The following is a 24,898-nucleotide window of genomic DNA, read 5'->3' on the forward strand; positions in this document are numbered from 1 at the left end:
TCGAGCGGCAATGGATGAGGTCAGAAAGTTTGAAAAGGTCTGACTCGGACTGAAGGCGAAAGGTAACCGATAAAAGAGACAGCTTGTTGAATGATAATAAATATCTCAATCCTATTGCCTATTGTAAGAATTTCTAAGTAAATATATTTGAGATAACAGATGAGACAACCACACTATAACCATAGTGTGAAATCAATAATTTCGTAGCATTTGCTTGCCATTTTCCATGATGTCTTGCCTCATCTGAAATTTTGGATATGGCTTTCTGATCTTGGTCGCTTTGAGTCAGGGAAACAAAATGTTGTTTTATTTCCTTTACATTTTTAAAATTACGGCCACATTCGTCACACGATACAATGTGTCTGCCATCTTGTAATTCAATAGTACCGTAGTAACTACCGCACGCTTTGTCACCGTGACCACTTCGGTAGGTACCACAGGACAACCAGTGAGGTCATAACAATGATTTTGAAACACGGTTGGTTATTTAGGTCACATTTTCTAAACGTCTTGGTAACTACCGGCAGTTACCGTTAAAGCCAGTTAGAATTTTCAAAAGCGCCCTTGGTGAGAGCGCGAACCCGCGACCAACAACCTGTGTTCAGCGGTTTTTAGCCACTCGGCATCCGATGGTAAAATGAAAGGAGAAAACATAAAATAAATATATATTGTTATATTTATTTATTTAAATTATACATATTTAACAGTTTTTCTTATTAATCAAAAATTTCTTCCATGAAGTAACATAAGACGTTAGACTCGGCCGAATGGCTGAGCAGTTGAAGTCTCAATCTACAACTCTGAAGGACCTGGAAACTAATCTGGGCGCTCAATTCCACGGGAATTTTTTAATAGGCGATTTGTTCTCGGATATGCAGGTCTCGTCTTTTACCATCTGTGTTGCTTGCTAAAAAATAATGTGTTCATAGGGCGGAAAGAGCCGAAAAAAGTAGTGTTATATGATGCCAATATGTTATATAACTCAAAGATTATATTGTATATTGCATTATTCACATGCTGTTATATTATTGTATAATTTTTTAAAATTTTTATGTTTTAGTTTCAACTATTTCCTATAAGTATTGAAATACATTGTAATTTGAAGTTGAATTTCAGACGAAACAGTTATATACTTTTAAATTTAAATTCAAAACATAAATTAATATGATACACTACTAATTATTTTTAAAATTTATATTTACGAATATCTGTTTCGGCTTGGAAAAATTACATATAATCGATAACGTGTTAATAACGTTTTCAATTTATATAACCAACTTTTACAAAAGCGTCTCTTAGCGGACATATTGTGTACTATACACAAGTTTGAGATCGGATCGAAAATTTTTTTATCATCCGGACAGCGGTTTGTTTACGCTTTTATCAATTTATTTTTAAGTATTATTCTGTTGTTTTCAATTTTAATTGTGAACAACGACGTGAGAATATTCTCAAGGAAAGCAATACTGGATTTTATCTGAAAATTTTCCGAAATGCCTTCAAAAGCTGAAGACATTTTGAATGGATTCAAACTGTATCCTTTTTATAACTATTTTAACTTTAATTTATAATTTTGGTATTGAAATTGTTTTTATTTTGGTAAATAAGTGTATTTATCGAACGTTTCAGTTGAATTGATCTGTCATTCATTTATTCACACTGTTCATCTCTTGAATGAATGTTCAAGAGATGTTCACATGTTTATGAACTTAATTTAAACAAAGACTGGTTAATGTTATATATGGTTCCAAAATGACGGCTTGCTTCCGATTCCAGCAAATAGAAGAAAGGAAACAGTGGGGATGCACGTTCTAATCTAACCTAATAACCTCTAATAATTTTGTTGGTAATAATAATGATAATTTATTAGAATAGGTTAGGTTAGGTTAGAACGTGCTCCCCCACTGTTTCCTTTCTGCTATTTGCTGGAATCGGAGACGAGCCGCCATTTTGGAACCATAAGTAACATTAACCCAAAGGCGGTATAATTTATTTATTTTTTACAAAAGAACTAGTAGTAGATGCCAGTGAATTAATGGGAAAAAAATAGGAAGCAAATTTCTTGTGCCTTCTGTTCCCAATATGTTAAATATGACTGCGTTCGGCAGACTCAACAGTTGTAACTGAGCAAATTGGTAGCTGTTATGTAGCAATGTGGATCTGCTGAACAATGAGTGACGTTGTGTTGGAACTAAAAGCCTCTTTGGTCGGTTTCGGATAGTGATGGGTAGCGTAAATGAAATGCACTACCAAATGTGATGTCAAAACACCAAACTTGTTCCGAAAGACCACTACCATAGAGGGTATTCGGCAGAAAAATACTCGACGGCTCTGGAACTGTCAAGTCTGCCGAACACAGCCTATGAATCCCGGCTTTTGGCCATTTTTACAGACACTTAACAGTTTTATTTTGAATTATTTCTCACTTTTCTTAATATATAAGATTTCTTTAAAAATATTTCTTACCAGTTTTGTATTTGATATTCTGCTAACTTTATATATTACATATTTCACATTTTATAGTGGATTGTGTGTAAATTATGCATTAAATAGCTAGTCAGGTGATTATTTTTTCCAAGTAATATATGGCTTGTTTCAGGGGGTGTAAAAATGTTCAGTGGTGGGGACTTTTTTATTTATTGGGACCTTGAATAAGTTCTCGCTGTTTTACAGCAGGTGGCGTTACTAGAACTGTGTGCGTGTATTTTTAGATGGTGATGCATCTGTAAGGAAGTACAGTAAGCGACCTTGAAAACTAGTACAGTCAAACCTGTTTTTATGCGCTCTTTTTATGTGCGATTTTTATTTGTGCGATTTTTTTAATGCGAATTTTTAATTTGTGCGGTATAGTTGGCGACTAGTCTCGTGCGATTCGTCATGTCTCACGTTGACTTATTATAGCTAAATAAACTTATTATAGCATAAATGCACTTATTATAGTAATATTATTGCATGAATATGCGAAAAATGAAATAATTTACTTTTTAAGTCAACAAAACACCACCTGGACAAAAATATGTAAAACAGACGATAGACCAGACGATGCAGTCAAGTGCTGACATCTGTTGTCAATAAATTCTATTTCGTACGGTTTTGAGTTATTTTCTATGTGAGACTTTTTTTATGCGGTCCCTGTTGACCGCATAAAAAAATTATTTTTTTAATTGTGTTGCGAAAACTATTATTTACAGCCATTCGTGAAGTTTCGTGAGATTTTTTTTAATGCGTTTTTTTTAATGCGGTCCCTATCCCCCGCATAAAAACAGGTTTGACTGTATATGTCATTTCACCAAAGTGTTAACAACTTTTTTTCTCGTGGTGTTAAAAATGTCGCATTTTGTGCCAAAAAAAGAGTATTTGCGGGGAATTTTATTGCACTATTTTATTCAAAAAAAATCTGCAGCTGAAGCATACAGAATTCTTGTTGAGACTTACGGTGACCATGCTCTGTCAGAAACAACATGCAGAGATTGGTTTAGACGCTTCAAAAATAATGATTTTGACATCGAAGATAAAAAAACGTTCTGGCGCACCGAAAAAGTTTGAAGACGAAGAATTGGAGGCATTACTTCATGAACTCATGTCAGACACTAGCTGAACTTGCAGAATTATTAGGAGTTGATCATACAACAGTTTCAAAACGTTTGAAAGGATTAGGAATGATTCAAAAGCAAGGACATTGGGTGCCGTACGAGTTGAAGCCGAGAGACGTCGAACGGCGTCTTTTCACGTGTGAACAGCTGCTTCAACGGCAGAAAAGGAAAGGTTTTCTGCATCGTATCGTGACTGGGGATGAAAAGTGGATTCACTACGATAATCCTAAGCGTAGAAAATCGTGGGGTAAGCCTGGCCATGCATCAACATCATCGGCAAAGCCGAATATCCATGGCTCAAAGCTTCTGCTCTGCATTTGGTGGGATCAGCTAGGTGTAGTTTATTATGAGCTGCTCAAACCGAATGAAACCATCACAGGAGATCGCTATCGACTACAATTGATGTGTTTGAGCCAAGCATTAAAAGAAAAACGGCCACTGTACGAGCAGAGACATGACAAAGTGATTTTGCAACATAACAATGCTCGGCCACATGTTGCACAACCGGTGAAAACCTACTTGGAAACACTTAAATGGGAAGTCCTACCCCACCTGCCGTATTCACCAGACATTGCCCCTTCCGATTATCACTTGTTCCGATCGATGGCACATGGCCCGACTGAGCAGCACTTCCATTCTTATGAAGATGCCAAAAATTGGGTTGATTCTTGGATAGCCTCAAAAGTCGTATCATTTTTCCGACGTGGAATTCAAATGCTGCCAGAACGATGGGAGAAAGTAGTGGCTAGTGATGGACAATACTTTCAGTGATATGTTTTTTATGACTTTTTTTAAATAAAGCATTAATTTTTACGAAAAAACAGCGAGAACTTATTCAAGGTCCCAATACTCAATGATGAGTCGCTGTGCATAAACAAAAAGGAACTCTTAAACTTTTTAAAACTTCCAGAGCTCAAAGTATAATGCATTGCCTGGGTACCTATTCCGAGTTGTATCGTGAAGCTAACAAATACGATAAAAACTGGAGGCTATATTCTGGTCATCGTCTCTCGTCTCTGAGAGACGATGTTTACGTCAAAAGCTGGTCACAGATTGCCTAATCGTTTGTTTATGTCTCAATAGATCGCTGTATCTCTCCAAATTCGATTCTGGATGACTTTTTCTCTCAAAGATTCTTCATCTTGAGACGAGTGGATAGTCATCTTTTGACCGGTCTTTTGTCTGTAGCATCAATTTCATTATATCCGATGTGGACGACTGGATGCTACTCACTTTATACAACCATATTGGGAACATTTTCTATCTCAGAGAAGAGTATTTTGAGATAGATAACGCTTATGATTTTTTAAGTGGTTACTCGGAAACACCACTGACTCCATCTTTTTTTTTAATTATCCTGCATCAATTTCTGAACTATTGAATATGCTGTTAACCTTATCTATCTCTAAGCATTTTTCGAAATATTTTATTTACTAATATTTATTTTATACTAATTTTTCCCTAATTTATTTATTATACTAATTTCCCTAAATATGTATGCTTTTCTAATTTAGGTTAATAAAATTTTTATTTAAGAGACAATGTTACCTGGGACATTTTGACATTACAATATTTAAAAACATTGCAAAAAAAAAAGTATCTTTATCAAAATTATGTGCTTTATTTGAATGTGTGCTTCCCTTACCACATGATCTATAATTTCATACTCTACATTTTTGAAAATTTAACAGTTTCATTGGTTAAAGTTCTATGCTGTGTTGTATGTGCAGGTAACCTGAACTTGTATAATCAACCTAATAGAATTGTGACATCAATGACAAAGACAAGATTGTTATGAACGATTAGAATTACCTCTGTCTCTGAGAGATAAATTTCGTCTCTTGTTTTGACATCATTTGTCTCTGAAAGAAGAGATGAGAGATAAGTATAAGTATCAGAATAAGGCCCCAGTTTCTATCAGAACCATGTGATTTTCATTTAATCAACTGTGAAAATGCTATTCTGAGCCATACTTTTCATTCTTGGTTCCCATAGCCATGTGTGATAACTAAGCTTTTCTTATCGGTCGTTCTCAAGGTGCTGTTAGGAACGTAACAAAAGTAAAAAGAATGTGGTGACTTAAGGCATAAGGACAATATTACTTTACCAGCAATCTAAGATAGAGAAAATTAGCATTGGATGTCGTGAATCTTGGTTTTTCGTCTTCAAGATAATGCTATTTTGGCTGAATGATACACACAGTAAAGAACTTTGTTGTCTTCCGAAACCATTACTATTACATTTATGCAATCAATTATGAGAAAAGCTAGAGCCAGGACTGGATTTACCAGTAAGCTATGCAAGCTGTAGCTTAGGGCCTCGAGATTCGAGGGAACTCAAAAATCTCTACAAAAAAGAAAATTGAAGTCAAATTCAGTAATAATGTTTGTTTTTACAAACCAATAAAATATACGTACTTTACTTTTTATTTTGTTTAGTATTTAATTACATTAATAACCAATAATATTTATATTACATTTCTAGTGATTCTTCTTTTTAATATAAAATTTATTTGATTTTTATAGGTAGCTTTTCTAAGCTTTTAGTAACTTTTTTGCCATCAAAAATGATGAAAATGACATTTTTAGTGTTTTTCTTTTTAAATTGTACCTTATTTCATGATATATTGCAAATACGTTTTAATAATAAAACATTTATTATTAAACTTAATATATTTATGTTAATTCTTTTTTATAAGATTGATTTCTAAAATTGTAAAGTGTTGGTAAGGGGCCTCACACAGTTTCAAGGACCTCGAAATGCCTAAATCTGACTGTGGCTAGAGCCAAAGTGTTTTAACTAATAAGTTGTAGTTTGCTGGCTGCATTGTCTCTTCTTTGATGACATTATAACAAAAAGATTTGGCTACAGAATACTAAAAATATGTGCTTTGCTTGGAAAACAGTGGGTTGCAGTCACGTGACAAAAAGATAATGTTTACAAAATTGTGATTGGTTAAAGCAGGGATGGGCAATTTTTTTCTACGTAAGGGCCGCATTTCAAAACTTTTGAACTGACGTGGGCTGCACACAAGAGAAAAGAGGGGGGAACTGTCGGTAAATCACAATTCTTTATTCATATATAATTATAAATTAGCATATGTATACTTAATATAGCTTCTGGCACCAATTTAAACGTAATATATCGGAAATATTTGGTTAAATATTAGTCACCGCTAGTTTTAAATTAGTTTTGATGTGTCTGTTAGCCTGTTTCTTGTTTTAATTTTTACTAAATTCATTGCGAAAAAACTTTTCACAAATATAAGTTGTAGAAAGTAACGTTTGAATTTTTGTTGAATATTTCATTAAGCTGGGAAATTGATATATTTATTCATATTTTATGCCACACGGGCCACAAAAAGTATTACTGCGAGCCGCATGCGGCCTGAGGGACGTGGGTTGCCCATCCGTGGGTTAAAGCATAATGGCTATTGATAGCATGGAATCCAGATGCATCTCAACCGATTACCCATAATGAAATCCACTTAATGCAAAGGAATTTCAAGTAAAACAATTGTTTTATAAGAAAATTAAAAATGTAATCAATTTAAAATATGTAATTCATTAATCATTTACTGAAAGTTTTCATTAATTGAAATTGATTGAGAATAAAATTTGTCAAGTTAAATTGTGTTTTTTTGTTTGTTTTGACAATTTAAATAACAAAGCTATTTATTAAAGTTAAGAAATCAAAGTTATTTATTAAATGAAAATGTTGATATATACAAGGTCCGTGTAGTGTCGTCATTACAGTTATATCGAAATGATATGCACATTGATGTTTGAATGTTTGAACTAATATGTGCATAAATTTCAAGCTGATAGAACTAGTTGTTAATTATTGGGAAGGTAATAATTGTGTGTGCACTCTGATATAAAAATGAGTGACCAAAATTTAGAGTAATGTTAATATTCAATTTTTTGTGAAAATTGTCAAATGTGCTACTGAAATGTTACAACTGTTGCAAGTGGCATATGGTGAAGATTCTATGAAACCCTAAAAAAGCATGCATGTCACACTCACATTTTAAGACCATGCTGGTGTGTTTCTTCAATCACAAAGAAGAAATAGTCCACTAAGAATTCATTAAATAGGGACAGTCAATCCAACAATGCTATTTAGAAGTACTGCGGAGATTATGCGATTCTATTTGAAGAAGAAGACCTGAACTGTGGCCTGACAAGTAGATCATTCATCATGACAATGTGTCAGTCATAGTGTGACATTTTCTGGCAAAAAAAAGCAATTACCCAGCTATATTATCTTGCCTGTTCACTTGACTTTGCTCCTTGTGATTTTTGACTATTTCCAAAATTAAAAGCTGTGCTGAAAGGATGAATATTTTTTAATATAACTGATAACCAAAAGAATGTGAGACAGATGCTCAACAATATTCTGGAAAATGAGTTCCAGAAATGGGAACACCATTTAAGTTAGTGTATGGTTGCACAAAGAGTGTACTTTGAAGGTGACAGTAGCCACTAGTGTAAAGTTCTGCATGTATATTTTTTAAAGGTGCATTCCAGCAATTAAACTGTCACACCTTGTATAGTATGAATTTGCAGAACTCTAATCATTGTTATAATAAGCATTAGGGGTCCAGCAAGATTTTCTTGTTATAACTGTTACTCATTATATCTGTGATAAGCAGTGACAACTAGGAGAATGGATGGCTGCTTTGGGTGCAAACTTGTAGGGATGCCTTGTGGGTTGCAAAATTTGTAGCTATGCCACTGATGATTAGTGAAATCTAGCTTTTAAATTTTAATTTTAAATAAGTTGATTCAAAAATATAAGTAATTACATTACACTGTATTTTTATTAGTAGTTATATAAACTACAATATAATTAATATTAAATAATTTAATTATTCATAATTAAAGATAATACTAATTAATAATATACCCAATTTCAGTTAGTCTTTTTATCTACAAAGCTTAAAATTAATGATTGCTTTATTTTCCCATAACGTCAATACTGTTGAAGATATTTAATTTACATGTAAATTAAAATTGTTATGCTCATTATGTCTGTGAACTTATGTCCATGTTCATTATAACTAAGCTCGATTACCAAGTTATAACCATTAAAATGAATATTAGAGAAACTAACTTTTTTCAAAACACTAATTTTAAATATAATTTATAATGTTGTATTAGTTATCTATCTTTTTAAAAAGTTTTCAACTATTGATAGCAATGAATCAAATGAAATTTGTGGGATTTTTCTTAACATGCAGAAATTGGATGAATTTACGAGATGCCGATACTGGAAAGATTTTGTGGCAAGGATCAGATGATTTGTAAGTAAACAAGTAATAAAATAGTTATTGTAGATTAATTATGATTTTTAATGTAGTCAAACTTAGTTTTCTAGATTATATTCTTGATCTGCATACTAACAATTAGTTATCATAGGGGCATTTAAATGTGAATTCTAGCAAAATGAATTAGAAGAATGTTTTCATATGTCATAAATCAATAGAATACAACATTCTATTGATAGAATGCATAGACATTCGATAATTTTACATTCTAAAAGTAAAACTTGCCAAATGCCTATGCATCCTATTAATAATGTTGTGTTCTATTGGTTTGATATATGACCTGAAGCTGGCCTATTAAGAAAGCTAAAAATGTTCATCTAATTAAATAACTTTCATAAATTCCAGCAAAATTATCTGCTTATCTTCTAATATTTTTATTCCAATTTATGAAGTTTTAAATAAATAAAATTGTCATTAGGGTATTTATGATATCAACTAATGAATAGTTTCATTAATAGATAAAATTTCAGTCATTACTAATCTATAATGTACTTATATTATACTACAGATAGTTTTTGTGAAGTTTTGGTGTGTGTGTGTAATTTTATATAGATTCTAAAGACAGTCACCCAATAGCACTAAGTAAAGAGCTTATGTAACAAACATTAGTATTTTATTATTTTATTGTGAATACTTTCATGATTGCTTCAGAAATTTTTCAGTTGTGTAATTAATTTCCCTTCCAGCTAATTTAATAATTTCAACTTGTAATTTGATTAGCTAAATTAATTTAAGAACCTTGTGGATTCACTAGAAGGTTGTCTCAATGTTTGTCAGACTAAAAACTTTTGACAGTTGGTACATTGATATGTGATACAAGCATAGTGTCATTATTACTTATCAGTTAGTTTATCCAAATTCAGCACACCCAAGTTCAAAACACCAGTTTATAGGTAAATAATTCATTGAATACCATTATCATTTAGGATGTTGATGTAAAACAGGGATTCATTATCAGTATTGAATTTTGTAATGTAATGAATGAATTAGCTCATAGAACTTTCAATTTTTTATCATAAAATTACCAGTTGAATGAACTAAGAGATATTATGTTGAAGATCTTCTAATCTCAAAGGCAATCTTGATTTTCTTGATGTTGGACATTGATTAAAATAGTTTTAATCAGTTCTATTTACAGATTCAAGAGTTAAATGAGACTTTAGTATTGCTGATGACATAATTGTCCTAGAAAGATCTCTCTTGCTTTCAGAGAATGTTGGATGTTTTCTTAGTTTGTATAGTGTGTGTGCATTGTATATATAATCTTATATACAATGAAAATAAAATGCAGTGTTACTTATTAATGTTTTTAAGACTATCTATGAAGAAATTAACAAACTTCCTGCTGCTCGATTTTTATTTTCTTGTGCATAATGCTTCACTTGAAATTTAAACTTTGCTATGTAACTCTCTCACTTGACCCATGTTTAACATGCACTGAGCAAGCACTCAACAGTAAGCATTAACCATCACGTCATCCCTGCTTGAAATTTGCAGTGTTGCTATATTTGTTTATACCTGTGTATATATTCTCATCCCTTGGTGGAATTCTAAGATTTTTATCCAAATATATTGTTTCATAAACTAGGTGTGGCTTATACATGTATGTGGTCTATATATGTGAAAATACAATATAGTTGATAGGTTACTGAGAAATGGTATTATTCTATATTTTCAAATGATTGAATAGTCTAATAAAAAAGCAATATGGAAAAAGGAGGCTTTTTTTAACTGCTAATAGCTTTTGTGCGTTATTTTCAATTACTTTTTGACACTAGTAACATATTTTCAAGATATATAAGAAGTATCTTGGATAGGAGTCAATAAGAGAACAAACATACAATTTTAATTATTTTTTATCACTCAGTGACCATCAGGAATTATCAAATTATTCCAAATTTTAGAATGCTTTGTGTTTACTCCTAAATTATGTTAAAATTATAGATGAAAATTACTCAAAATTATGCTCATCTAATACAGGGTATTCCACTTAAATGTATAATAAAAGAAAAATTTGTGACCTACAAAGCATCAGCCACTATTTGGATGCCACTGTAGTTGTTTTGAATGCTATTGCTTGTTTGTGATGCTTGTTTAGCATTGTTTTTGCTACATATAACTTTGGAGTAATGGCTGACATACTGGCTTAGATGTGTATTATGAAATTGGATAAGAAAACCAGAGAAGCAAGATGTTATCATTGGCTGGTAAACATGCCATGTGTAAGATGTATGAGGGAAATGTTGAATGGATTTGATAGTTATTTCAGAGAAGGCTGATGAAATCCATTTGACAGACTCTAATATGCAACTGTCAGGTTGTAAAGATGAAATTTAGACATTTTGAAAAAAATTTTGTTGACATTTAAGTCAGCAATGATTACAGTTCAGTCTTGTAGGTAATTACTATCAATATCAATCACATCTCCATCTCACCACTTTTACTGCCAATTTTCTCCTATGAGCATAGAATAAGTAGGAGTTTCTTTTCTTTGAAGAAAGTCTTAAGTGTCATTGTCATGTGGATATTGTCATTGAACTGTATATTAGCAATATGGTTCTGCAGGGTGCAAAATGAATGATAATCAGTTGGTACCAAGTTTGATCTGTAAGGTGGATGAGGTAGAATCACCCAGTCCAGATTGGGCAGCTTCTCTAAGGTCATCTTTGCCCTATGTGCTGATATGTTGTCATTGTAGTATCTGACTTTGTCAACTTTTGGAGTGTATGGGAACACTCAAGTTGCATTAATTCTCTGGTGGTCAACCATGGATTATTTGTCTATCAGTTGCAGGAGAACATGGTCATCAATGGTGATATTGCTATCTGGATGGGGTTAATCTTGAAGGAGACGTTTCCATCCTTGGATTTTTCAAACCAATCATAGCAAGTCTTTGCCAAATGCTTTGCAAATGAGATTGTAAGCCTTCATTGCATTGTGGTCATTTTTGAAATGATAGAGCCAATAGCATGTAAACATGTTTTTCAAAAGTTTCATATTGTTGGACATTGCTGATGTATCTATTTCCCAGTGAAATATGTAATGAAATGCATCCTGATTCTTGTACTTATATACTTACTTAGAACATTTTTTTCCTAGTTGTTTATAGAAAAAATTAAAATCTCTAAATTTCACTTTTACAGCCTGATACAAATCTCACCAACAAAATGATACAGGTATGCCATAAAAGATTGCATTTAAGCCAGTTCATACTTTGTGAGAAGGGAAAAGAGAAGAGAAAATGATACTAAATTTAGGTTTAGTGTGCAACACTTTGCACATTACTAGTATTCTTCAATTCCCTTTTTCTGAGAGAATTACCAACAGAGAAAAGTCAACGGAAGTTTACTTTTCCTTCTGTTTGTATTGCACATTCTTCTGCGTCCTTCAACATAGAGACCAATAGAATTGAAATGAGCAAATATTTATTGTGACATCGTCCCATGCCAGGCTGCAATTTTTAATCAATTTTTTAAATTTATTTTATTTAAAATATATGCTTTCCATCTTCAAATCAGTAATGTCTTGCTTCTGTACATCATATTTTTCCTTTAGGGGTTGTTCATAAATTACCTAAGGTATTTTGGGGTTGTTGGGGGTCAAGGATTTCTTACAATTTCTTACTCGAGTAGGGAGTAATAAATCTCGTCTTACATAATATTCTTATTTTTATTTTTTAATCTTGTTGAGTGGTGGAATTTTGAATTTGGCTTTAATTTGGCGGTTTCTATTAAGAATGTACGTTGTACTAACACCATCTTGTGTGACGTGATAGAATAATAAAGTCAGCAGACTCATGCGCTACACATTTTTTATCATGGGAAAAAGGCTGTGTGTGGTTTCTCTCTCATTTTTTTCATTAGAATAAGTGAACCACTCCTATGGGTGTATAAACAATTAATTCAGAAATATATGTTCAACAAATCAACAAATTAAAATAATGAATAAAACATTAATTGAAAAATAGCCAGAATTAGTCAATAGACAGTCCAAAAAATTTTTTTTACAATAACATTACACCAAGGATGGCACCTGTGTCCAAAGTGGTACATTGCAAGAAATTATCTGGCATATAACATATGATTTTATATAATTTTTACTGTTAAATTTCAGTTTTTTGTTATAGTTTTATGTTCAGGTTGTAAATCTATTATTTATCTATTAAAACTATATATATATATAATTTTATTTTCAGATCTAAACCAGAAGTGGAGCATGAAGGTAAGTAAATTTTATTAATGGTTTAATAATAATAATAATAATAATAATAATAATAATGAAATTTTATAAGAAATGCATGGTTATTTTTATTTTTAAGTAAGAAAGCTACAAGTATATGTGAGAAGTATTTATGTTTATTAACATATGTAATTTCTAAAAATATTGCCAAAATATTTATATTTAAGTAGATTTACACTTATAAGAATATTGGGTGATAAGACAAAAGTGTACTTACAGAAGTAGCATGAGAGTTTGGTGATATTGAGTTGGTGTCACTTAGCTGACCCGTCACGCATCACAAATTCTCAAATATAGTGTTAGCTTATTGCTAATACTTAAATTAAGTATTACAATAACTGAAAATGCCTTATACTAATAAGTGGAAATGACAAACTGATTCAGAAAATTTCTATAGTGGAAAGTTAAAGAAAAAGATTAAGAATTAAGGCAAAAGCTTATACAAGAACATTCTAAATTATCTGTGCTTTCAATATATGCAGTTTGCTTAAAAACTTTATAATTAATGGTAGTCCATGGAATTTGTGTGTAACTAAAAGAGTTTTCATAAACAAAGTTATCCATGGAAAAATTTGAAGACATTTTGCATAATTAGGAGCATTGTGTATTCTTTTCTCTAATAAACATGTTGATGATCTGGATTTATCAATAATTAGTCTTAGTGAGGTGTCCAATTTGTGATTTCACAAATTCAAATAGTTTTGGAGTGTTGGTAAGGTAACTACCACTCTGTCTAATTGTAATTTCTTAGTTTATTTAAATTTCTTAGTTATTGCAGTACATGCAAATTTTATGACTCTTGTAGGTTATCTATGTACCAATCACTAATCCACTTTCATTTGGTAGTTTTAATGTATTTGTTCATTTGTGCCTTGTATGAAGATTTTTTCATTAATATCAATGCTTTATTTTTGATTGCTTTCAATATGTTAATTTGATTCTCCTTCAGCAATATATCACATGAACCAATAATCCATATGGGCTCTCTCTGAAACTAGAGCAATTAAGTAATAACGCAGCACATTTTTTTGACATAAATATTCAGTTCAAGGAAAGTCATATTGAAGCCAGAATATACCACAAAACAGATACCATAAGTCTTACTGAAATTTACACCTTATCATGAGATAATTGTAGATTCTTTTCATCTAACTATGAAAAGAATCAAATTTCGTCTTGCTAAGTAAGGATGGTTTGCGAATTTATTTATTTAGAGTTTTAAATATTATCCCTTGAATCTGTAGTAAATATTTATTTACGTATTCAAAATTTACATGCTTGTTGCAACAAGTTCTGTAGGTTCATAGTATCTCCAAATCTAACTCAATGTTACAAATCCCTTGATTTATTTCTCATGAGTAAACTTTTTTTTTGATAATCTGGTATAATGTTTCCCAACCTTTTTGGATTAGTAACACACTTTGCATTTAATAAGATTTCTGTGACACACCATAATTTAAAATAAATTATGGTTGATTTTAAAAATTTTCTTAATAAGAAAGTTAAACTTACAATCACAAAAACTCACAATTTTACAAATATAATATAAAAATAAAGAGACTATTTGAATCAATGCATAAAGAGCTAGTATCAGTCTTTAAGCTGGTAAGCTGCAACATTTATAGAAGCTCCACAGAATTGATACACTGGCATATGCATAATGAATGCAACTTTTGTGAGGGGTGTATACTAATGCCACAAATTTTGCAACACTCAGCATTTAGTGAATACTTCCTTCTCCCCTTCAGTTGGCTGTAGTAAAAAGATGAAAGATAAATGAAATTTTAAAAAAGACCTTATTCAAAATTATAAAAAAAATATTTAATATTTTTCTGAACACACTTAAGACACTCTTGCAACACACTTGTGTGTCATGGCAGGTTGGGAAGCACTGAGCTGGTACATTGAACATAATGATTATGTAGTTTTAATATTTAATTTTTAAAGTTCAAATAAAAATAACATGTGTTTTTATTTTATATATATCATAATGGATTATTAAATATTTACTAAAGAAGGATTAAGCAGTTTTACAACAAACATCAAAATTACAGGTTATACCAGTATTATTCTAGATATGCTATCTAAATAAAGTATAAAATACTTTATTGTACAAAGAACTTTAGTCTTTAAAATGTTAATTAAGTTATGCAGTAGAAGTTCATTAATCTGGCACCTGATAATTTGGAATGTACAGTAATCCAACACTCTGAAAAGTAGCCAATATTCCAGAATTGTCCAATAATAATTCTGCATGTGAGTTTTCTGTAAATCAAAATTTGTTTGGACATGTGGTATGCTAAAGACTCTATGAGAAAATAAATGTGAAGGTGAGGTACAGCCGTGCATAGGTACATATCAGGAGGTCAGTTTTGGAATTGAGAGCAATGTGATCAAGAAAAATTATTCAGTTTGTTCTAGCATCTTGTTTTTGATTGGTTGGATACTTTGACTGATTTTTTCCTAATGTGTAATGTGTGTTTATGCCACAATCACCAAATAAGTTGATGCAAACATCTTTCAAGTTTGGACTTGAAAAGCATTCACCTGTTGTTTACAGGTTTCAACATGAATTCAATACGTACTACATCTGCATGACAGTGTCAATAAAAGAAGCTTTCATGCACAGTAATATCATATGCTATTGAGAACAACAGTTTACCAATATTGCTGCATAGGAACACTACAATGTTTTTTTAGCAGTTGTACAGTGTAATGATTTATTGCCTTATCAGATACAAAGTTCCAATGAAACTGAGTTTTTGCAGCATTATCTACTGAAGTCTGCTTTAGCTGGAAATGATGAAAAAGTTGCTAAGAGATTTAAACAGAATAAGGACAGAATTAGTGAATGTGCAGCGTTCCCTAATTTCAGTCTTTGATATACAGGATAATCTGGTACCACTCTGGTACTGTAGGTGCCAGTTTAACAAACTTCTACCGGTGTATTTACATTTATGAATTTTATTTACAGTAAAGTGTAGAAATTTCCAAAATAGAGAGATTTGCCTAATTTTTAGAGGAATGAGATATAGTTAAACTTCTCTATCCTTCTTTAGCTACAGCATAACAGGATTCATAAAACTTGTTAACTTGATGAATCTGTAATTATATTCACTATTTTGATATTGCTTCTTTCAGATACCACAGACTGCCAGCCTATAAGAGAAGGTCTAATAAATTTTTTTTTTTTTCAAAATTTGATAAACTAAAATATATTTATTTTTGAAATTTGAAAAATATTCAAAGTTTTTTCTGAAATTTAAATAATTATCAACTAAAACTTATTACAACTGTTAGACAATATAAAAATTTAGAGTACAATTAGTTATTTGAGAAGAATGAATATAATGTAGATGGCACTACAGAAAAAGTAATATTGTGGATAGAATTGGGTATTATCTATCTGACACTGAAATTAATCCCAAAGTTTGAAGACAGCAATATTCATATAAATGATTCTGCTGAGATCTCAGAAAATTTTATTAAGAAGAATTTTAAAGTTAAGTTTTAATAAATAGTTGTATAATTCTTCATACTATAATATTAACTAGTCAAGAAGAGAGATTTTAATGACAATATTCAGATTTCTGATGAAACTGATTTAAACTTTACAGAAGAAAAAATTGGGCAACAAAATCTCCTGATGATAAAAACTTTACAGTTACAGAATTATTGTCAGTTATTGCAAAGAATTATATTTTAACAGTAAAGATTCAGATTCAAATATACGAAAATATGTTAATAGAAGAAGAAATCTAAAGATATTTTAATTTGCTGTACAACAATTTTGATACATAACATGGGAAAAAATTGAGCCAATTGTTAAATCATTAAATGAAAATTTATTTGAAAAAGTACATGAAACTAAGTTAATCATTAATCTAACAATATTATCATTAGCTTACAGTTCTGGCGGATTGAAAATATTCAAAAAACAATTTTCTATATTAATAAAAAATTAAATGTCTAGTAATAGGCAAAACCTGAAGTATACATCAGTTCATATATGGACTTGCCTTATGAAATATAGTGAGATGATGATTGACTTGCTTTTGAAATCTAAAGTGCATGTATTATGGACATACAACTTTCTATTGCAGTTTCAAGTTTAAATTTATATGATTTTTATTATTTTTTAGTCATAGTGACATTCAAATAGTTAAAGTAAAAAGAAATTAAGCCCACCAGTGGCCAAGCAATCTTTGTACCCTGGACACTGGGAGTTTGGTTGTGGGTTTGTGCCTCGCTCGGACGGGTTGGCCATTTGGAGTTTTCCAGGTTTTCTCAACATCTGTAACTCCTAAATAGGGGCTAATTTTCCTTAAAAAGACCTCCTGGAAGGCATCCCCTAGGCAGATCACCCAAGTGTTGTGTTGCCATAACTTAAACAAACACAAAAAGAAATTAAACATTGATACATCAGGGTGGATCTACATATGGACTAATAGGGCTTAAAGCCCTGGGCCTCCAAGCGTCAAGGGACCACAACATTTAATTATCATCATAAATTTTTAATATTTTTTCATTAACAATGAGCACTTATTATATAGTAAAAAATAGTTAATAATATAATAATAATGATAATTTAGAGTATTATTTGTATTAACAAAAAATGGGGCCCCATTGGACTTCAATAAGCCCTATGCCCTGAGAAACCTAGATCCACCCCTGGATACATTGATATTTTAACAATTATACATTGATAATTTTAATTTTGAAATCATAGTTTATTCATTTTTACAATATTGGAATACAGAATAATACAATACAGTAGACCAGTTCTGCAACAAGCACATCATGTCTGGGTACTTCCCAGAACTCCATGGCACACTACAAGTAAAAATATATAAAAAATATAGGATTTACAAAAGTACCTACCAAAAAGATACTGATTTACTGTTTTATTACTTTTGATGATATAAAAATATTTGAAATTAGTGTGTAATTTTCTTATTTCAATGCTATTTCTTAATGACCTGGAAATGAAACCACCTAATGAAGTATCATGCAGTCCTAACTTGAAAAGCACATGATCAGAGTTTTGACTCCATGACTAGTTGCATGCAACAGACATCATCTACTTGTCATTTCACAAAAATTGATATGGCAACTGACATATAACTTGCCAAAGGCGAAAAAGTTTGAAGCTTGTTAGAGTTCCTACTATTATAAACATCAGTGTTAATAAACATATAATATGCAAATCATTCTCTCTTTTGAATCAACATGTATTTATCATGTTTATTTGCTCATTGTAAATTGTGCTTTTCCTTCTCTGGAGGCATTGTGCCATGGTGCACTGTTTGCAGAGCTCTGCAGTAGAGTAAGGAGGAACTGAATGGATAAAAATAAATATATTATATACTTTCAATCAAGCATTTTTAACTTTATCAAATTCTAACGTTTTTGACCTTATTTAAATTTCTTTAAGCTGTTTCAAAGATGTCAGTTTCCAATTGAACTAGATTTTAGAATAACTTTAAGTAAGGGCAAAAATGATAGTATTTATAGTAAGTTGAATGCATTGGCTTAAAGGTTTAGTGTATAAATTGTTGACATTGAGTACCCAGTTATGTTATATACAATATGCAGTTCAATTCTTAATTTTTTTTTAAACCTCCAAACCTACCGTGTGCACAAATTTGGTTATTGAACATTGAGGCATGCAACAATTATCTCATCTGTTAGAAACAGTATTTTTGCCTTACGAATACCATAAATTACTTTGTTTATTGGGACTGTAATTGTTAAAGAATTTGCCATATTATGTCACTATTGTTGTTGTATTTCTTGAATACAATTTTCATTTTAAGATTGTATATTTAAAAGTTATTTATAATCATTTTTGCATTAATCACATGAAACGAGTATATTCTAAGCAATTCTCAGTTTTTAAACATTATCACTATTATTACTTTTTTATACAAATTCTGAAATATCAATTTCAAAATTAATACAAAAAAATTGTTAAAAAAAAAACAAACATATAGTAGAACCTCGATTATCCGGATTTTCGATTATCTGGACTGTTCAAAATAAACAAAAATTGTACAAATTTGCTGATTTGCACTTGGCGAATTGCGACACTGTTGTACAGTACATACATGATGGAATGCATGGAACAGAATTTTGAAAAGACCATTAGTAAATTCCACTAACACGGTAGAAAGTGGTATAGGAGACATTACGGAAGCAATAGCACAAATTTCAATATGTGCCGAATGTGACGAAGAAGATGTAACCGAGTGGTTAAATTGCGATGCAAACGATCCTGGATTCAAAATTTTGAATGATGAGGAAATAATTAAAGAAATATCTGCCTCAGATGAACAAGATTGAGAAGATGAAGAAGAGATTTGCGAAGTAAGAGATATTGGTCCTACACATTCTGAAGCTTTTCAGTGCTTAGATGTCGCCATGAAGTGGTTTGAGAGCTAAGAAAAGTGTAACCCAGGACAACTTGTCTTAAAAGTTGTCTTAACTATGTCTTAAAAGTATTCGCAATTTAGCAGCTTCAAAAAGAACAGCTTGCATTAAACAAAAATCGATAATTGAATTTCTTAATAAAAAGTAATTTAATATTGAAGCTATATATAAATCTAGACAAATAAAAATTATTCATACTGCATGTACATGTCTTCCACTGTCAATTATTATTTTTTCGATTATCCAGATTTTTCCTTATCCGGACTACCTTCATCCCCAATTATTCCGGATAATAGAGATTCTACTGTATTTTTGAATCATTGGTTTAGGAAAGTTTAAAAATAAATAAGCAATTAAAGCCAATATGTAAAAATTATGGTTTTATAAAAGAATTTGTATATAAAAATGGAATAATGAGAGGAAAAGCAGTTATAAACATTTTTAACTTAAAAATCAGAAAAGTAAACATATATTACGATTTGAATTTTTTTCATATGTTTAGTTACATCTAAAGATCTAAATGAATAATTTTTCAAGAATTATGTAATAAAATACTTAAAAATTGTTCATTTAAGATTGTATTAAAATTTGGTTCTAAAAAACTTATTTTTCTTTTAATATTTGTTAAATTATTTTGAGATCTCTAATTTTTAATTAACTTTTTAGCGATTATAAGTATGAACATATTTTTTTCTTACATTTAATAATTTATTATTTTCTTAAAATATAATTGCAGCTAAAAAAAATTTTTTTCCAGCACGTGTTCCCAAAAAGATACTGAAATGTAGAGCAGTATCCAGAGAATTAAATTTTTCATCAGTGGAACCGCTAGAAAAATTTCGATTAGAACAGAAGATTCTGTTTAAAGGAAGATGCATAGAAGGTTGTTTTTGATGTACAAAATTTATAAAAATTATTAGACACATTTATATATATTAATAGATATTTTAAAAGTTAGAAGTTAATTTTTATAAAAATCTATTAATTTAAGTTATATAAATTGAAATTTATTATAATTGAGGTTTTAATCAGATAATTTTTATAATTAATTCATATTTAAAATACTGTGTGTACGAGAATTTATGATTATAAAAAATTAAAGAAGCAATAATGTTAACAGATTGCCATGATATGATTTTAGACATTCAGATATTGTCATAGTTTGGATTTTTAGTTATATTTTTGTTTTAAATACTGTTTAATATAACTGTTTTAAAAATCGTTACGTAAATTATTATATAACTTTATATTAAGAATACAAATACATTTTTGCACTTATTAATTTACGTGGTGATGATTTTTTTTTATAATTCAGGAAAATTTTATTTACGTAAATTATTTTACATTATTGTTTTCTTTGTTAATATACAAATTTTAATCCATTCAAAGCAATTTATCATAAAAAAAGCAATTTAAATTTAAAATATTAATATATGGAAAAGATAAACATTTCTTAATGATGTAAAATATTATTTCAGAATGGTTCTTTGAGTTTGGTTTTGTTATTCCAAATTCTACTAATACTTGGCAGTCACTTATTGAAGCTGCTCCTGAATCCCAAATGATGCCAGCAAATGTTTTAAAGTAAGATTTTATCATTCATTTCAAGATTTTTTTTATTTATTTATTAGTACTTTAATAAAGTAGATTCTCAATAAGTTAAACTTCCTTAGTTCAAAACTGTTGATAAGTTTACTTTTATTTTTATCTCAGCACAACTCTTCTAAACTAGATTCTCTGTTTCTATATGATATGAAGTAGTTTCGAGATCATTTTGCTAACTCAAAATTTAAGATCGAGATTTTTTGTATTTTTAAAAAGATCGACAATATTATCACAAAGTTAAAGATTGGTATTGTATAGAATTATGCTTCTAATTGCATGACACAAAATTCAAAATTTAATGTTGTTTTTGCACCTAAAGTAATGATTACAAATTGATCAAATCTTAGTGCTTTAAAAGGATTTTTTTTTAATTTTAAGATTTTCAAAATTTAAAAGTGTAACATATATAGCTGTGCTCTGATAACTTAATGAATTATTGTCTAATCAAATGTATGACTTTCTCTAGACAGAGAGTAATGGGAGCTCTACATCAAATTAAATTACTGTATTAAAGGACATAAATGAAACGAGCAATTATTAATCAATTATTGTGATATCGTCACAATTTTGGGCTGCAATTTTCAATTTATTTAATTTAAAATATATTTTCTTCACTTCAAATTAGTAGTGACTTGCCCCTGTACATCATACTTTTCTTTAACAATAGAGTCGTGCCAGTCATCTATCTAACACCTTTCAGTTAAGAATTTTTTAATTGAAATAACATGACTTCTGGTTTGTATCAGAAGTTTGTATATAGTTAATTGGGGCCCTGCTCCCGAGGTTTCCATATCTGGTCTCGTCTTTCATCTATCTAACTCTGTTCTCGAGATTAAGGAAAGACAGATAGACAGATGAATGGACAACAGTGGTAATTTATAGGTTACAATTTTTTTAAATTGCAGCCCAGAAAAACATAGGATCCCTTATACAATTTTCTTAAGTCTCAGAACAATTTACTTCTTTTGGGCATCCCTGTCCTTACTTATTGGAACTAAACATTCATACTTTGAATATAAAAAATAATACAGAAAATAAAGATCAGGGTTTGTAAGATTTCCACTTCACTTTAATGGCAGAATGGAAATCTTCTAAATTATCTAAAAGATGTTTAAAGATTTGGATCGTTAAATTGTTTTTGAAGACAGATAAGAATTTTCTATTATTTTAACAGGAAAATTCTGAATATACTCTCAATTTATCTTCTGTATATAAAATAGCTATATTAGCTTGGATAGAAATAGTAAATATTATATACAAATTGTATGTATGTGTTTTTTTTTATTTCTGCTTTTGACAAGTTATATTTTGATTACATTGTTATTTTAATTAATCATGTTTTTGATTTTTGTTAAAATTTAATAAATGAATTTGCTTTTTTTTTTATAGTGGCAATGTTGTCATAGAAACAAAATTTTACGATGACGATTTGCTTGTGAGCACATCAAAAGTTCGTCTTTTCTACGTGTAAAATAAATAAACAACATATCTCATGAAAGGATATTTATTGAAAGAACTCTAATGCACCTAATTAGTTTGGTCATTCCACAATAAATGTCAATATAATTATTATGGGGAAAAAAATCTATTTTGATGTATTATGATTTTTATGAGGGAAAAAATCAAACTGTGAAAGAAATGAAATTGTTTCTTATAAGATAAAAAATAAAATTGTTATGAATTGAAACTTTATATACATAAAAAAAAATTAACAACTAATTATACGACATTCCATTGTTTAATTTTATTCCAAACACATTTGTGTTCTTAAAAACTGCCTCATCCTATGTAATCACAAGTACTGTACAAGATACTTAAATGTATCTGGAAAAAAAAAAACAAAAAAAAACATTGCACAATGTTTTCATTGTAGTTTCCCACATCTGCATGTAAATAGATTGATATGATGTTGCATATTTGTATTTTATTTCCATACGTTATACATGAAGTATGCTTTACTTTGCATTCTTGTTTTGATACAATACAATATTGACAACTAAGAACAGTTTCTATTGTGAAAATTACCAAAAATAATGCCATTTTCATAACTACATTCAAACTAATACAATTTTCATTGATTTAATTTTAAATATTTATCTTAATTTATGTTTTTATTGTAACGACATTGTGATATCAATTTACAAAACAAAAAACTTGATAGAATTTCATAATATAAATACTGTATTTATGTTGGAACTGTGAAAAACCACCCTTAGTGCATCCAGCTGAGTACGGTATAAAGTTGTTATATTCATTATAATAAAAAACTTGCATTAAAACACACATGACTGACTTGTGCTCAAATATGTTTAGATCATTGCAACAGTTTTTTCATTTAAAACTCGTTGCAGTATAAAATCAACTGCTCGTGAGAGATAAGCACGGGCTTTTATTTATTGATAGTTTAGTCACGACTGCCAAATTTTTAATCACATAATATAAAAGAGAACTTATTTAATGTAATGGAGTATTGCAGTAAAGTTTCATCAGAATATTTGTTTATTTTAAATTATTTAATTGTATGAATATGTTTCCCAAGTAAAAGCTGTGTTGTATATGTTAAATCACAATAAAAGTGAATGAAAGTGAGTGTGTATTTAATATATTTTCTTCTACTCCATAGATTTTGTTTACATAATTTGTAAACAAAATCTATTCTAAATCCATTACTTTTGCCATTGTTTTTTGGTCAGCAGTTTAAGTGCTGCCTGTAAATTATGTAATGCGGTTGAGTGAGTGGGTATGCAGGTAATCATTACAATAGTATTACAAGAGGTGGGAGATATTTACAAAAAAACTATTTAACGCTTCTCTTATCAATCCTGGGGTAACAGAATGATACATTTTTTTCTGAATGTTGCATAGCAAACTATACCTTCAGTACCCATGCCGTATTCCTTGTAATTAACAGGTTTGAGGATATGCGTTACGTAATTTTAAGGATATGTTTTTGTCTGCACACAAATGGAATAATAGTAATTGAAAAGAAAAAAATGAAGACAAGCCCATTATGGATTCGGCAAAGCCGAATTAAATTTTGAAAATTCTTTCAAAATATTGCACTTAAATAGATCTAAAATTTGTCGTCTAAATTTCTTACAATAGAAAATTTAATATAAACATGCAACTATAATATTATGAATGAATATTTTGTAATATGCAATGTAAAAAATCCAGCAACGAGTTGCATAAGTTTCCCGGTTGTAAAAAAAGTTTTACAGTATATTTTTAATTGTAATCAAGGTCTATTAAAATAAGAACAGGACATTAATGTTCCCTATGGAGCCGCCATTTTGGATTCCTAGTTCTAAGATCACTATAGATTTCACGCGCTGAAAACCATGTTCTTTCGAGTTCGAGCTACAGAATTCCTTTTATAATTTCAAATAGAGTATTTTTTTTTTTTTTTTTTTTCATTTGGAAGTTACTCTTGACATACAAAGGCTTTAATTAAGTAGGTTTCAAAATAAAGCTGTCAATAGTACGTATAATAAGGTACTGTACAAGGCTAAATTTATTTAGTTTCGAAATGCAAAATTAGAGAAGAAATTTGGAGATATTTGGTTTTCTATATTCACACGCACTTTTACATTACACAAACTGCAAACAGGAGCTCAAATGAAACGTTTTTATAAATTAAAATTAGATGATGAGAAAAGAAAATAATTCTCACAAACGTTACACATTATGTAAAGTAAACCTG

General features: G+C 30.0%; 2 protein-coding genes across 4 annotated transcripts in view; both read left to right on the forward strand.

The window, feature by feature from the left end:
* The window catches only part of LOC136978578 (limulus clotting factor C-like), a 225,199-nt gene that overhangs the window by 30,015 nt on the left and 170,286 nt on the right, over window positions 1-24,898 (forward strand). The window lies entirely within an intron of this gene.
* PrBP (Prenyl-binding protein) lies at window positions 1,277-23,784 on the forward strand. Of its 3 annotated transcripts, none has more exons than XM_067274289.1 (7): window positions 1,277-1,534; window positions 8,836-8,898; window positions 13,118-13,143; window positions 16,303-16,332; window positions 20,327-20,473; window positions 21,069-21,174; window positions 22,585-23,784. In XM_067274289.1, exons 1-7 carry the CDS (start codon window positions 1,494-1,496, stop codon window positions 22,664-22,666), a joined length of 495 nt encoding a protein of 164 aa, XP_067130390.1. In that variant the 5' UTR covers window positions 1,277-1,493; the 3' UTR covers window positions 22,667-23,784. The 3 variants fall into 3 exon arrangements, with proteins under 3 accessions (XP_067130390.1, XP_067130391.1, XP_067130392.1); XM_067274290.1 differs by having other exon boundaries at window positions 1,278-1,534; window positions 20,348-20,473; XM_067274291.1 differs by lacking the exon at window positions 16,303-16,332 and having other exon boundaries at window positions 1,279-1,534; window positions 20,348-20,473.

This window comes from Centruroides vittatus, unplaced genomic scaffold (genome assembly GCF_030686945.1).
Source record: "Centruroides vittatus isolate TY-2023 unplaced genomic scaffold, ASM3068694v2 contig_546, whole genome shotgun sequence".
In the NCBI taxonomy this organism is placed as follows: domain Eukaryota; kingdom Metazoa; phylum Arthropoda; class Arachnida; order Scorpiones; family Buthidae; genus Centruroides; species Centruroides vittatus.

Bases quoted from the DNA above. Each gene is read 5' to 3' on its own strand.
- PrBP (XM_067274289.1), top strand. From the start codon at position 1,494: ATGCCTTCAAAAGCTGAAGACATTTTGAATGGATTCAAACT. The intron at 1,535-8,835 runs GTATCCTTTTTA...CTTAACATGCAG, and splicing joins ATTTTGAATGGATTCAAACT to AAATTGGATGAATTTACGAG. The intron at 21,175-22,584 runs GTAAGATTTTAT...TTTTTTTTATAG, and splicing joins ATGCCAGCAAATGTTTTAAA to TGGCAATGTTGTCATAGAAA.